At 48.9% G+C, this 14,581-nt stretch overlaps 1 protein-coding gene across 1 annotated transcript in view; it reads right to left on the bottom strand.

The window, feature by feature from the left end:
• Positions 1–14,581, bottom strand: part of LOC117513892 (protein-tyrosine kinase 2-beta-like) — a 121,692-nt gene that overhangs the window by 3,843 nt on the left and 103,268 nt on the right. Inside the window, exon 29 of the mRNA XM_034174133.1 lies at positions 669–749. Within this exon, the coding sequence (XP_034030024.1) occupies positions 669–749 (81 nt within the window). The remainder of the gene's footprint in view (positions 1–668; positions 750–14,581) is intronic.

The raw sequence follows: 14,581 nt of genomic DNA, 5'->3' as shown, positions 1-14,581 counted from the left end.
ATTGTCAGTGTTCATTCAACATTCCACTGTTGATTATTATGTGCTCTGAGGTCCTGTGTTCTCTACCGTTACACCATTTGTCATAAGAACTGCTTTTTAGTTTTTCCCCTCACCTTCTCATGCCCTGGATTCCCTTCACCTTGAAAGGGTAGAGATTGTATTTTTCTTATTTCTGTTTCCTGCATCCGTTTTTTTTTTCTCACTTGTTTTTCACCATTTTATTCACTTGTGAGATAATTAAACCTTGGCATCTTTTGAAATCACCTTTGTCGTCACTGCTCTGCATTTTGGGGTAAATATCTGACTCATTAACTGGCTCCACCTAGAATCATAATTTCTTTTCTTGTATTATTATTTACAGGGCTGTTCCTTACTGGGCACAGTCAGGGGAATTTCCACAGCCTCTATTCACATGGATAATAGCATGATAATACCAGCTCAGTACTTTGTGTGCAGCCGTGAGTGGCGTTAGACATCTGTGAAAGTGTTTACAGCATTCAGGCACAAATCAGCAGATCCTTGCCTCTGCAAAGCCTGCGCTCGACATTCTCAAGAGTGCTGCATAGAATTTGAACGACACTCACGTCATATGTATGCGGATGTGATGATGATGTTCTAAGCACAATGAAAGAATATTGAATGACGAGGAATGATGACATGAGGCCTACCTCTGTCCTCAGAGAGCTGTGTAGGGAAGGCAAGATCTCATCAACACTTTGAACCAGGCTACGAAGAGTAAAACCAACTGCCTAGGAGAGGATGAGAGTAAGTCAGAGATTTGGAGATTACAGAGGAATGCTTGTGACTGGAAGATCCTACGTTTGATTCCACACTTTAAAAATTGAATCCCCGTCTCAACAAGAAAAAGTGATGTAACATTTTTCATTGATAGTAGAGAAGCTTGAATCTTCGACTGGACTGGGTTGCTTGACGCGAGGAAGTTTCGCTTCAAATCGCAGAAGCTTCCTCAGCTAAAATTCTTGCTCTGGTGGTCTGACTTCTGTCTTGACTCTTGTAGAGAAGAATAATCAAGAAGTCACAAAAGCTGGAGTTTTAAACCTAACCAGACCCCTCCTACCGAGAGGCAGACTGCTATAGGCTGGTGACTAAACAATAGCTCTAATTAGCACCTATTGTGCTCTAGTTAGCACCCTCCTAATGACAGGGCAGCTGTCCCTCTCCTGATGGCTCCCTTGATGACTCTGCTGATGATGTGAATGACTCATTACCATGAACAAAAGACTGAAACTGCTTTGACCTGAGTACCCCATTGTAAACAGGGGATAAAGCGTGTCTCAGACCACCTCCCCGGTTAAGGCTGGGTTTCAAACATTTCACAAAGAATGCTTCCTTGACCCCTCTCTCAAACCATTTCTTCTTGCTGGCTAATATTTTAGCTTCCTTGTCCTCAAACGTGTGGTTAGTGTCTTAGTGTCACAGAGTATCGCCTCGTTTCTGCTTAAAATGGCCTCATTTCTGCTTAAAACTGACTTTAGAAAGATTTAAGAGGTTTTACTTTGTCATCTGATGGTTATTAATCACAATAATCCATTTGATCGCTTTGGGTGAAGAGAGTCAGACTCAGATGAGCTGCTGAGATCCGAAATGACACCTGCGCAGTGGTGGCAGGGCGGACCAATTTTTAGAGGCGGGCCGTTCGGACTGCGACACCAGTACCTATTTATTGATGTAAAGTCCAAAACATTTTCAGTGACATGGAAATGCTCATGTATCTATCACTTGACTTGTTTAAAGAAAACTGGCTGTGATGATTTAGTAGTATGATATTAATGGGGACACACACACCACACACCGTTAACTTGATTCAACATTTTGATTCATCATGTTGTAGAGGCATGTTGTCACTGAGTTAAGCAAAAAACGGAAGGACAGAACTGTTACACCACTTCAAACACACACTAAAAGTTTCAGCTTTCAGCCTCACCAATACCCAGCCTGTTTGTGATTGGCCAGTGACACAGTTTCATTCAAACTTCATCAAAATTTAACTTCAAGCACAATATAATTCTTCGGAATATTTTAGTAGCTGCATTGCCCCCTGGTGGAAGGTGAGTGAATCAACAACACATGTCAAATCACACTGAAAGGAAACCCAATACAAAACAAAACTTTTGCAGCCAAAATGTAAAATGTGACTGCAGGTAAACTGGCTATGAGGGCAGTAAATTCTTCAGTAACTTATTCTTTCCTTGACTGTGGGGCCCTTTTCCTTAACTGCAAGGAAATACATAAAGATAAAAATTATCTGTAAAATGAGCTCAGTGGCTTAGTGGTCAGCACTGTTCCCTCACAGTGAGAAGGTTCCAGGTTCACTTCTGACCTTGTCCTTTCTGTGGGAGTTCTCCCCATAGCTGTGTGGGGGTTCTCCAGTTTCCTCTCCCCTGCCAAAGACATGCATTTTAGGATTGTGAATGTGTTTGTCTCGTTCTACGTGTGCCAGAGGTCACAGGGGGCTGCACCCTGTGTGTACCTCGCCTCTTTCCCAGTGACTGCTGGGATTGTTGTGTGTGGGTTTTTTGTGGTTGGTTTATGTGTGGTGTGGTGTGCTCCCAGTCCCAGGTCCCCTTGTCATGGTGGTGTTTGTCTGTGTTCCTCCTGTCTCAGGTTCATGGTCACGCTCCCCTGTCCCCATCAGTCAGCTGTGTGGGTGGCCCCCTGGTGTATGTGTGATCTGTTCCTTCCCTATTTGTGTCTGTCCAGCTGTGTATATCTCTGAGAGCTTTGACCCATTCCTCCGTTCTCTTTCTCTTGCCGCCCCCTGATGTTATATTATTTCCTGAGATTTTGATTCGGATTCTACACGAGTTTATTTCCACGTTCGTTTCTGTTACTGTGCACTTGGAGTATGTTTGTTTTTCGTTACTTCTTCAGGTGTAGTATTGTTGTGGTTATTGTTATGCTTTATGTTTCACTCTTCAGTGCGTCTTGTTTCTGCCACTTATGGTCTTGTTTGAGGTTTGACTTGCTTTTCCTTCTCACTTATTCTCTGTGTTCCTTCTGGCTTCCCCAGTTACATCTGTGTGAGTATTTAGTGGTCATTTTCTTGTGTCTTTTTTGGCTCATATTATTCTATTTTTGGACGTTGTGCTTTTCTTTCACCATTAGGGCTTTTATGAACTGTGGGAATTGCGTGTAAATAAATTCACTTGGTTTTTGGCACATATCCCTGTCTCTTGCTACCTGCATCTGGGGGCTCTATTTTTGACTATCGGTGACCTAACCACAATCAGAATAGCTTCCAGCCCTCACTGACCCTTAATTAGAAGAAGTAGATTCAGAAAATGGAAGGATGAATGGATTATCTGCCAAATGCATGAATATCGAACTAAAACAAATGTTTGTTCCAATATAACCGTGTCATGGGGCGTAGTCTTAATGGTAAGTAGCCTGCATAATTACAGTGACGTTCACTCATTCATACTTACACAAATCACCCAGATGCACATCAGGAGCAACTTGGTTATTAAGGACCAATCTTTTTTCTTCATCTTTGTCGAATGGTGAAAATTAACTGAGGACCTCTGGTTGCCCCTCTAACCTCCAAGCCACTAAAATAACAAAATATAATGCAATACTAAAATACCCTCGGCCATATGAGCATTGTCTTCTTTATAATTTGCAGTTATTTAATTGGTATCCCAGTGCAAAGTGTGTGTGTGTGTGTATTTATTGTATGGCTGCGATGCTACACGTGCTCTGATTGGCTGATTACCGGTCAGATATTTTCCTATATCCGGACCAGTTACCATGACAATCGGTCAGCAATGCATATTTTCTTTACAAACCAGGAAGCTAAAACACAATTAGAAAAACCAAGCTGGACATGAACGTACTCCATAAATATCTAAACAGCATCAGAAAAAACACATACATAAAGCTTACCAGCTAACGACCTGTTAGCAAGTTCTTCATGGAGGTGAAAAAAGTGAACGAGCTCAACACCGTCAGCAGCATATTCGGGTGACACTGTAAGTTTGCTTGTTTATATGTATAACAGCCATATAATAAACAAATTATTAACCTCGTTTGCTCGGTCTGTACGGGGGTATCAGACCGCTGTGTTTTTCCCACAGATCTTGCTGACGCTCGGCCCATACTAACACCTCGGTCTGCTAGATGGCGGCGCGCATGGGTGCAGTGGCTTTTAGCTCTCCAATTTGGTGCTTGTTTTTCTTACTTTTTTCGCGTATATTCTTCGAGTTTTGTAAAGCGACCCACTGCTACAGCCGCCAGAACTTGATTGACCTCAGTCTGAGGTACAAACTGTCAGTTACGAGCGAATTCCACCAGTACCACAACATCCCGGAGGACATAGCGAGAACACCGGGCTCTCCATAGATTACCGGCCTACCCAGCAGGTGGAGAAGGCGGTGTAGAGACAGGAAGCAGAAGCGAGGATGTCGGTCTGGCTCCGATGCTAGGCTACGTAAACAACCTCACGAGCCAGCATTACCGAGCCTCTTCCTCTCAAACACCAGATCCATCACACACAAAATGGACGAATTGGAGCTACAGATGGCCACAAACAGCTTTGTGCGGAACTGCAGTGTTATTTTCATCACGGAGACGTGGCTTCACCCGCTGATCCCCGACGCTGCAGTCGAGCTAGCAGGCCGCATGCTACACCGGCTGGACAGAACCAGTGATTCGGGTAAGCACAAAGGTGGGGGGGCTCTGTGTTTATGTGAACCGCGAGTGGTGCTGTAGCAACAGAATCATTGACTCTCACTGTTCTCCTGACTTAGAGGTGCTGGCAGTCTCGTGCAGACCTTTTTATCTCCCAAGGGAGTTCACAGTAGTCATTGTGTTTGCTGTTTACATCCCACCTGATGCTAACGATAGCACGGCCCTTAGCCTCTTGCTCGCCTGTGTAAATAAACAGCAGCTGGCCCACCCAGATGGCATTTGTATTGTTGCTGGTGACTTCAACCAAGCGTGTTTAAAGACTGTGCTCCCTAAGTTCGTCCAGTACATGAAGTGTGCCACCAGAGAGAGAAATACTTTGGACCATGTTTACTCAAACATTAAAAACACGTACAAAGTCACTCCCCTCCCCCATCTCGCTGGATCTAACCATCTCTGCCTGTCCCTCACCCCCACCTACACCCCCCTGCTGAGGCGAACAAAGCCACAATGGAAGACGATCCAAACCTGGCCTGAGGAAGCACTCTCCCAGCTACAGGACTGCTTCTCACGGACTGTATGGGATTTATTTTCCAGCCACAACCTGCAGGAGTACACTGACACCGTACTCTCCTACATTAAGAACTGTGTTGACCAAGGGCGTAGGTTTGGTCTCAGCTTTGGTAGGGACAATACCACCCCCACCCCCCCGGCCCCCCTGCCCACCACCACCCCCTAACCCACTCATACCATTAGACGCACAAGTACAGCATAATACATAACATATGACGACATAATGCTGAATAATTTAATACTTTATTTACAATATTAAGTGTGTAGGCAAACAAACAAATAGCTTAAATAACAAAATTGCACCCAAAATCACGAATCTATTCTATAGGCCTACACCTGAGAGAACAAGACAACAACAAAAAATATACTTGTGGAGCTAAAAAAAAAAAAAAGTTTTTGCAACCAAGATGTATAATCTATTCTCTTCATCAATAATGCAGTTGTAGGTATCAGGCAACCTAATTTGCCAAAAAAAAAAAAAAAAAGGGATTTCCAATAACATATATGGTGTATTACGGTAAACGTAAGCCTGTGATGTCATAACGCAGAGGAAAAACACAGAAGTTTCACACTAGTGCGCCGCTGATTCTCATTACCGTAAGTTCTCATGTAAGCCCTCACTCTGAAAAATTTCAACACTGACAGCAAGCCAAAAACCTGTGCTTTCCAACAGTATGCTATATGTTGCATATATTATGGTAAAGTGTGTTCGGTGACTTTTGAAACGAGGGAAAAGTATGAAAAAGAGCGCAAAACTGACAGAAAAGTACAGAGACAGACAGCAAACATAAATGTAGTAATTTTGAGGAAAAGGCAGGGTGTTAGTGTCATTTGTGAAGATGTGTTTGTGTGGGTGTGCAGTTTATTTTAAGTGTGGCGCACAGCATTGTTCGCAAGCCCCGCCCTTCTTGTTTTTCTGCACCGGAGCAGTGTTGCCAGATATGAAATATGAAACTATCGTACCAAAACCTCAAAATTATCGTATTTTGGGAGAAATTATCGTACACAAACAAAACGCATACAACGTAGCTATTTTTGCGTTTTTTTTTTTTTTTAATTTACAAAGAATTTTGTCACATTTTTAAACAGTAATTATAGTCATGGGGAAACTATGGCACAGAAAGAACACAAATGCACAAGCAAATGCACTACCAGACTAGAAAGATTTTTTTTTTCTGTGAAGGGACACAAACGTGTCAATTACCAGACTAGAAAGAGTCGAATTCAACCTTGAGGTCGCTGTCGTCATCCGATGCCATGGCCACTTGTGCAGATTTTGTTGAACACAGAAAAAATGTTGACACCTCCATAAGGAACTTGAACCTTTTTTTTTATTATTATTTTTCTTGTATATCTCTTTGCTCTTGTGTTTTGTTCGTTTGTTATTGCATTTGTTGAAATAAAGTTTCAAAAAAAAAAAAAAAAGATGTTGGCTGGGGAATCTTCCTGTCACGGCAGAGATAGGATGGGAACTTGTATAGAGAGGGGGCGGGCTTTCAAATGACTTTGTCCCGGTCGCCCAAAGCCAGCAGCAGCCCTGTGTGTGGTGTGTCTTTGATGCCGCCTGAGTGCAACGCCTGCAAAATGATTCTTGGGTGTCAGAGAGAGATGCGTGTTTGGGCAACCAACTGAAATTATCGTACATATTGGATTTTTTCCCATTATTGATCGTACAGAGGGCAAAACTATCATACAAATACGATAATTATCGTACATCTGGCAACACTGCACCGGAGCCACCCATCCTCTGTGCTCCGGGACCTCCCACTTTACAAATGAAGCACTGCCTGCCACGAGATGCGCTTTGTTTACATCCATGTGAGAAGAACGTGAGCCAATGAAATTGCAACATGGTAACCCTGTCACTCTGGCACATCGAAACACAAACGTGACGACTAAAATTATAGTATCGAGTTCGCAAAAAAATAGTGAATGATTTTGATATATAAAAAAAATGCTAAATATTGGTAGGGACTATTTTGCCATCCCAAATATTGGTTGTGACTTGTCCCTATGATCATATGCAAACCTACGCCCCTGGTGTTGACACTGTCACCGTCAACAAAAGAGTCAGGGTTTTTCCAAACCAGAAGCCCTGGATGAACCGTGCAGTCCAGTCCCTATTAAAAAGCCGCAACACCGCCTTTACATCAGGGGACAGGGCCCTGTACAGCGCGGCCAGGTCCGATCTGAAAAGAGGCATCAGAGAGGCCAGGGCTGCCTACAAGAAAAAGATAAAGGACCACTTCGCTGTAAATGACCCCAGAAGGATGTGGCAGGGAATAAATCATATAACCATCTACAGAAGCAGCAACCCAGGAAATGCCGAGTCTGACGCCTCGCTGGCAGAGGAGCTGAACCGCTTCTTTGCTGCTTCAAAGCAGACAGACCAGCAGCAACTCCACACCCTCCAGCACTAGCATGCTAACACTTCAGGAACATGAAGTGAGATGTGTGCTGACGGTGGTGAACCCCAGGAAGGCAGCCAGCCCCGATGGTGCACCTGGAAAAGTATTGAAAGTGTGTGCTGACCAACTGACTGGAGTTTTCACCTGCAACTTCAACCTGTCCCTGTCGCAGGCCACCATTCCACCCTGCCTCAAATCCTCCACCATCATTCCAGTCCCAAAGAAGTCAGCGGTGGTGAGCATAAATGACTACAGGCCTGTTGCACTTACGCCTGTGGTCATGAAGTGCTTTGAAAGACTGGTCTCTCAGCACATCAGAGCCTGTCTGCCTCCCACTCTGGACCCCTACCAGTTTGCCTACAGGGCAAACCGCTCCTCAGAGGACGCTATCACCACAGCTCTCCACACTGCGCTGAGCCACCTGGAGCATGAGGGGAGCTATGTGAGGATGCTTTTCCTGGACTTCAGCTCAGCCTTCAACCACATCATCCTGGAGATCCTGGTCAGAAACTGACACATCTGGGCATCTCCACCCCCATCTGCCAGTGGATTAAGGACTTCCTCACAAACTGCCCACATTCTGTGAAACTTGGCCCCCACCTTTCCTCCACCATCACACTCAGCACTGGTTCCCCTCAAGGCTGTGTACTGAGCCCCCTCCTGTTCACCTCTTACATGCACGACTGCTTTTCAACCCATCCCACAAACACCATCATAAAGTTTGTGGATGATACCACCATGATTGAGCTCATCTCAGGGGGGATGAGACTGACTACAGAGATGAGGTAAATCGACTGACAGCGTGGTGTTCAGCTAACACCTGCCGCTGAAAAACCACAAAAACAAAAGAAATAATCCTGGACTTCAGGAAGAACAGGGCTGACCCAACCCCACTCTACATCCAAGGGGACTGTGTGGAAAGGGTCAGCTCCATCAGGTTCCTGGGAGTGCAGCTCTCTGACAGCCTCTCCTGGACTGCCAACACCACAGTGGTGGTGAAGAAAGCCCAGCAGCGACTACACTTCCTGAGGGTGCTCAGGAGAAACAATCTGGAGGAGAAGCTGCTGGTGTTGTTCTATAGACAGCTGTCAGTCATCACAACAGCTGTCATTCATCACCCCTCATCAGCCCCCCATAAAAGCCTGGCAGAGATGTCACATCCCTGCCGAGAAATCGTCTTACCCGACAGGTAAACTCTCAGCCGTTCAGTGCCGTATGCGCACCTTTGTACAGCTAAACTGCCAGTTGTAACGTCTTTACATCTGAGCCGTAGTTGTAACGTTCTTTACATCTGAGTCTTTGCAGCTGATACCTTTTGTAAACACATAGCTGGTTGCTGAGTTTGTGGACGTTTGGAGGAGTTGGCGTTCCCGCTCCGCAATCCAAAACTTGAGTGTTTCATAAGGATCTGCACATACTCTGAGTACTGTGTTCAGGAGTGGAGGTTTTCCACCAGAAGGGACTTTGACTGTCCTGTGCTGAACTGTTTGCTGGGTGTGCACACACCCACTTGATCTATTTGTGCTTCCTGCCAGCAGTACCCGATCCGACAGCTGGATGGGTGGTGGCCACCTGGGACTCAGGACTTGGTGGCTCTGGTGTTTATCAGGTCTCCGCTGGCAGTGGAAATCGTGTGGGGCCCGGCTCTTCTCTGGACAGGCGTCTCCTATCCTCGAGCCTGCCCACACATCACCGACTGTTTAATTGACTGTTGTCTAAGATCGTATCTGTATACTGTTGCGGACATTACACAACATTAAATTGTTATCTTTTTGCATTTCCATTGTCCGTTCATTTACACCCCCTGTTGTGGGTCTGTGTCACTACACTTTCCCAACAGGATTTCTCGGCCAATAGTCATGGATCCCAAGGGGCGTCAACCATCGAGTGAACCACCAATGGAAACGCAAGGTGCACAGGCGCCAGCAGGAGGCGTGTTAGGTGAGCTGCCGCAAATCTTAACCGCCTTCACTGCTCGGTTGGACTTGGTAACCGAGCAGAATGTCATACTCAATCGGAGGTTGGAGGCTCTCACCGCGCAGGTGGAAGCGCATGTGCAGGGCGCTGCTGCAGCACCTCCTCCTGCTGACCGAGTGCCAAATACAGATATTCCAGTGGTCGTTCAACGAACCCCCCCCGTCCCCTGAAGCATACATAAGCCCTCCGGAACCGTACGGAGGTTGTGTCGAGATATGCGCAGACTTCTTGATGCAGTGTTCGCTCGTCTTTTCACAGCATCCCGTCATGTATATGTCTGATGCCAGCCGGGTGGCTTATGTTATAAATTTGCTTTGAGGTGAGGCACGCGCCTGGGCTACGGCGCTTTGGGAACAGAACTCACGGCTTCTATCAGCATACACTGAGTTCGTGAGGGAGTTCAGACAGGTGTTCGATCACCCTCATAGAGGCGAGACCGCTTCAAGTGTACTGCTGTCAATAAGACAGGGGTGTTGGAGCGCAGCGGAGTATGCAGTTGACTTCCGCATCGCGGCAGCGGCTGGAATGCTGTTGCGCTCCGCGTCGCCTTCGTAAACGGACTGTCTCTGGTCCTTAAGGAGCACCTGGTGGCTGGTTTAGACGGGCTTATCGACCTGGTAATACGGTTAGACAACCGATTAGCAGAACGCCGACAGGAGTGAGACGAAGGGCGTGGTCAGGCACGAGCCGTCCCTCTTCCTCCCGGGTCCGAAAGGGAGCCGTCTTCGCCACGCTCCACAGCCAGGGCACTCCACGTGATGACAGCTCCCCCTGCTGACATTGCTAGGGAAACGAGCAGGGCCAAAAGAAAATCAGATCAGAGACAAAGGAGGCTGGCCCGTGGGGAGTGTTTTCACTGCAGCTCAACCGAGCACACGCAGAAAAACTGCCCCAAACAGTCAAAACAGCAACACTCGCCCTTAGAGACTGGGCTAAGGGTGGGCCATAATACTCACACGGGGAAACCCCATAAATCCACAGGCATCCCATTTACAATCCTGAGTGGGGATCTAACCCTTCATGCCCCAGCACTGGTGGACAGCAGATGGGCAAAGGAAGTTGGGCTCCCTCTAGTGGCCTTACCGTCACCATTGTCGGTACGGGCACTAGATGGCACCCTTCTCCCATTAATCACACACCAGACACAGCCAGTGACATTGGTTGTGTCTGGGAATCACAGGGAGGAGATTGTGTTTTATGTGACACCTTCTACCTCCCGAGTGATTTTGGGCTTTCCATGGATGTTAAAGCACAATCCCCGGATTGATTGGCCGTCTGGGGTTGTGACGCAGTGGAGCGAAACCTGCCACTGCCATTGGGAGTGTTTAGGATCCTCGGTTCCACCCGGTGTGACAGCTAAAGAGGAGGTTCTAGTCCCCCCCAATCTGGCGGCGATGCCAGCCAAGTACCATGACCTTGCTGACGTCTTCAGCAAGGATCTGGCACTCACGCTGCCCCCGCACTGTCCGTACAATTGTGCCATTGATTTGATACCGGGCGCTGACTACCCATCCAGCAGGCTGTACAACCTCTCACGTCCGGAACGCGAATCAATGTAGACCTACATTCGGGACTCATTAGCTGCCGGGTTGATCCGGAACTCCACCTCCCCGATGGGTGCTGGTTTCTTTTTTGTGGGTAAGAAAGACGGCGGACTCTGTCCATGCATTGATTACAGAGGGCTGAACGAGATCACGGTTCGCAACCGATACCCATTACCTCTGTTAGATTCAGTGTTCACACCCCTGCATGGAGCCCAAATTTTCACAAAACTGGATCTTAGGAATGCTTATCACCTGGTTCGGATCCGGGAGGGAGACGAGTGGAAGACAGCATTTAACACCCCGTTAGGTCACTTTGAGTACCTGGTCATGCCGTTCGGCCTCACCAATGCGCCCGCGACGTTCCAAGCGTTGGTTAATGACGTCTTGCGGGACTTCCTGCATCGGTTTGTCTTTGTATACCTTGACGATATTGTCATCTTCTCCTCGGATTCTGAGACTCATGTGCAGCATGTACGTCAGGTCCTGCAGCAGTTGTTGGAGAACCGGCTGTTTGTGAAGGGCGAGAAGTGCGAGTTCCACCACACTTCTTTGTCCTTCCTGGGGTTCATAATCTCCTCCAACTCCGTCGCCCCTGATCCGGCCAAGGTTGCGGCGGTGAGAGATTGGCCCCAACCGACAAGCCGTAGGAAATTGCAGCAGTTCCTCGGCTTTGCAAATTTCTACCGGAGGTTCATAAAGGGCTATAGCCACGTAGTTAGCCCCCTGACAGCCCTAACCTCCACCAAAGTCCCCTTCACCTGGTCGGATCGGTGCGAAGCTGTGTTTAGGAAGTTGAAACGCCGGTTCTCGACTGCACCAGTTCTGGTGCAGCCCGATCCCAATCACCACTTTGTAGTTGAAGTGGATGCCTCTGACTCAGGGATAGGAGCCGTGCTGTCCCAGAGTGGGGAGTCCGACAAGGTCCTCCATCCTTGTGCCTATTTTTCCCGCAGGTTGACCCCGGCTGAAAGGAACTATGATGTCGGCAATCGGGAACTTCTGGCGGTGAAAGAGGCCCTTGAGGAGTGGAGACACCTGTTGGAGGGAGCTGTGGTGCCATTTACAGTTTTCACAGACCATTGGAACCAGGAATATATCCGGACCGCTAAGCGTCTGAACCCCAGGCAAGCCCGCTGGTCACTGTTCTTCGGGTGTTTTGACTTCCAGATCACATACCGCACCGGGACCAAGAATCAATGATCCGACGCCCTGTCCCGGGTGCACGAGGAGGAAGTCAAGACCGAGCTGTCGGATCCACCGGAAACCATCACTGTCGTGGCCACCCTCACCTGGGACGTGGAGAAGACCGTCCGGGAGGCCCTGGCATGGAACCCGGACCTGGAGACGGGCCCAAAAAACAGACTGTATGTCCCACCAGAGGCCAGAGCTGCCGTCCTGGACTTCTGTCATGGTTCTAAGCTCTCCTGCCACCCAGGGGTGCGAAGAACCGTGGCAGTGGTCCAGCAGCGCTTCTGGTGGGCATCTATGGAAGCCAACGTCCGGGATTATGTCCAAGCCTGTACCACCTGCGCCAGGGGCAAGGCTGATCATCACAAAGCACAAGGACTCCTCTAGCCGTTACCTGTGCCTCATCGCCCCTGGTCCCACATCGGCCTGGACTTCGTCACGGGCCTCCCGCCGTCCCAGGGCATGACTACCATCCTCACGATAGTAGACCGGTTCTCCAAGGCGGCCCACTTTGTGGCCCTCCCGAAGCTCCCGACGGCCCAGGAGACAGCAGACCTCCTGGTCCACCATGTCGTGCGTCTGCATGGGATTCCAGCCGACATTGTCTCTGACTGTGGTCCCCAGGTCTCCTCGCAAGTCTGGAGGAATTTCTGTAGGGAACTGGGGGCCACCGTGAGCCTCTCGTCCAGGTACCATCCCCAGACAAATGGACAGGCAGAGCGGGCGAACCAGGAGTTGGAACAGGCCCTCCGCTGCGTGACTTCTGCGCACCCGATGGCCTGGAGCAACCATCTGGCCTGGATCGAGTACGCTCACAACAGCCAAGTTTCTTCTGCCACCGGCCTCTCCCCATTTGAGGTATGTTTGGGGTACCAGCCCCCATTATTTCCGCTTGTGGAGGGAGAGGTCGGTGTGCCCTCGGTCCAGGCCCACATAAGGAGGTGCCGTCGGGTGTAGCATACTGCTCGCTCTGCCCTGCTTAAAGCCCGGACGAGGGCCAAGACCCATGCAGACCGCCAGCGTTCCCCGGCCCCTGCATACCAGCCCGGGCAGGAGGTTTGGCTATCCACCAAGGACAAACCCCTTCAAGTGGAATCCCAGAAGTTGAAAGACCGGTTCATCGGACCCTTCCCGATCCAGAAGGTCCTCAGTCCAGCCGCAGTGAAGCTGCCGGCTTCACTGCAGATCCACCCGGTTTTTCACGTGTCACGGGTCAAACCTCACCACACCTCATCCCTCTGCACCCCCAGACTGGCGGCGCCTCCTGCCCGGATCATTGACGGGGAGCCTGCATTGACGGTTCGCAGGCTCCTGGACATCCATAAAAGGGCCGGGGGTTCCAGTACCTGGTGGACTGGGAGGGTTACGGACCCGAAGAGCGCTCCTGGGTGAAGAGGAGCTTCATCCTGGACCTCTTCTGGCCGACTTCTACCAACGCCATCCTGACAAGCCGGGGCGCCCATTAAGGGGGGGGTCCTGTTATGTGGGCCGCCAGAAGAGGAGGTACTGCTGGCCCAACACCAGAAGGCGCCCTGCCTGAAAGTGGGCTTCAGGCACCAGAGGGCGCAGCCGCCTCCCTGGAACACCTTCAGACAGCTGTCAGTCATCACAACAGCTGTCATTCATCACCCCTCATCAGCCCACCATAAAAGCCTGGCAGAGACGTCACATCCCTGCCGAGAAATCGTCTTACCCGACAGGTAAACTCTCAGCCGTTCAGTGCCGTATGCGCAACTTTGTACAGCTAAACTTGCCAGTTGTAACGTCTTTACATCTGAGCCGTAGTTGTAACGTTCTTTACATCTGAGTCTTTGCAGCTGATACCTTTTGTAAACACATAGCTGGTTGCTGAGTTTGTGGACGTTTGGAGGAGCTGGCGTTCCCGCTCCTCAATCTAAAACTTAAGTGTTTCATAAGGATCTGCATGTACTCTGAGTGACTGTGTTCAGGAGGTGAAGGTTTTCCACCAGAAGGGACTTTGACTGTCTGTGCTGAACTGTTTGCTGGGTGTGCACACACCCACTTGATCTATTTGTGCTTCCTGCCAGCAGTACCCGATCCGACAGCTGGAGGCGGTGGCCACCTGGGGACTCAGGACTTGGCGGCTCCCGTGTTTTTCAGGTCTCCGCTGGCAGTGGAAATCGTGTGGGGCCCGGCTCTTCTCTGGACAGGCGTCTCCTATCCTCGAGCCTGCCCACACGTCACCGACTGTTTAATTGACTGTTGTCTAAGATCGTATCTGTATAC

Source organism: Thalassophryne amazonica, chromosome 1, assembly GCF_902500255.1.
Source record: "Thalassophryne amazonica chromosome 1, fThaAma1.1, whole genome shotgun sequence".
In the NCBI taxonomy this organism is placed as follows: Eukaryota; Metazoa; Chordata; class Actinopteri; order Batrachoidiformes; family Batrachoididae; genus Thalassophryne; species Thalassophryne amazonica.
Note: the sequence above shows the minus strand (reverse complement) of the source record. Positions and strands in the feature narration are given on the sequence as shown.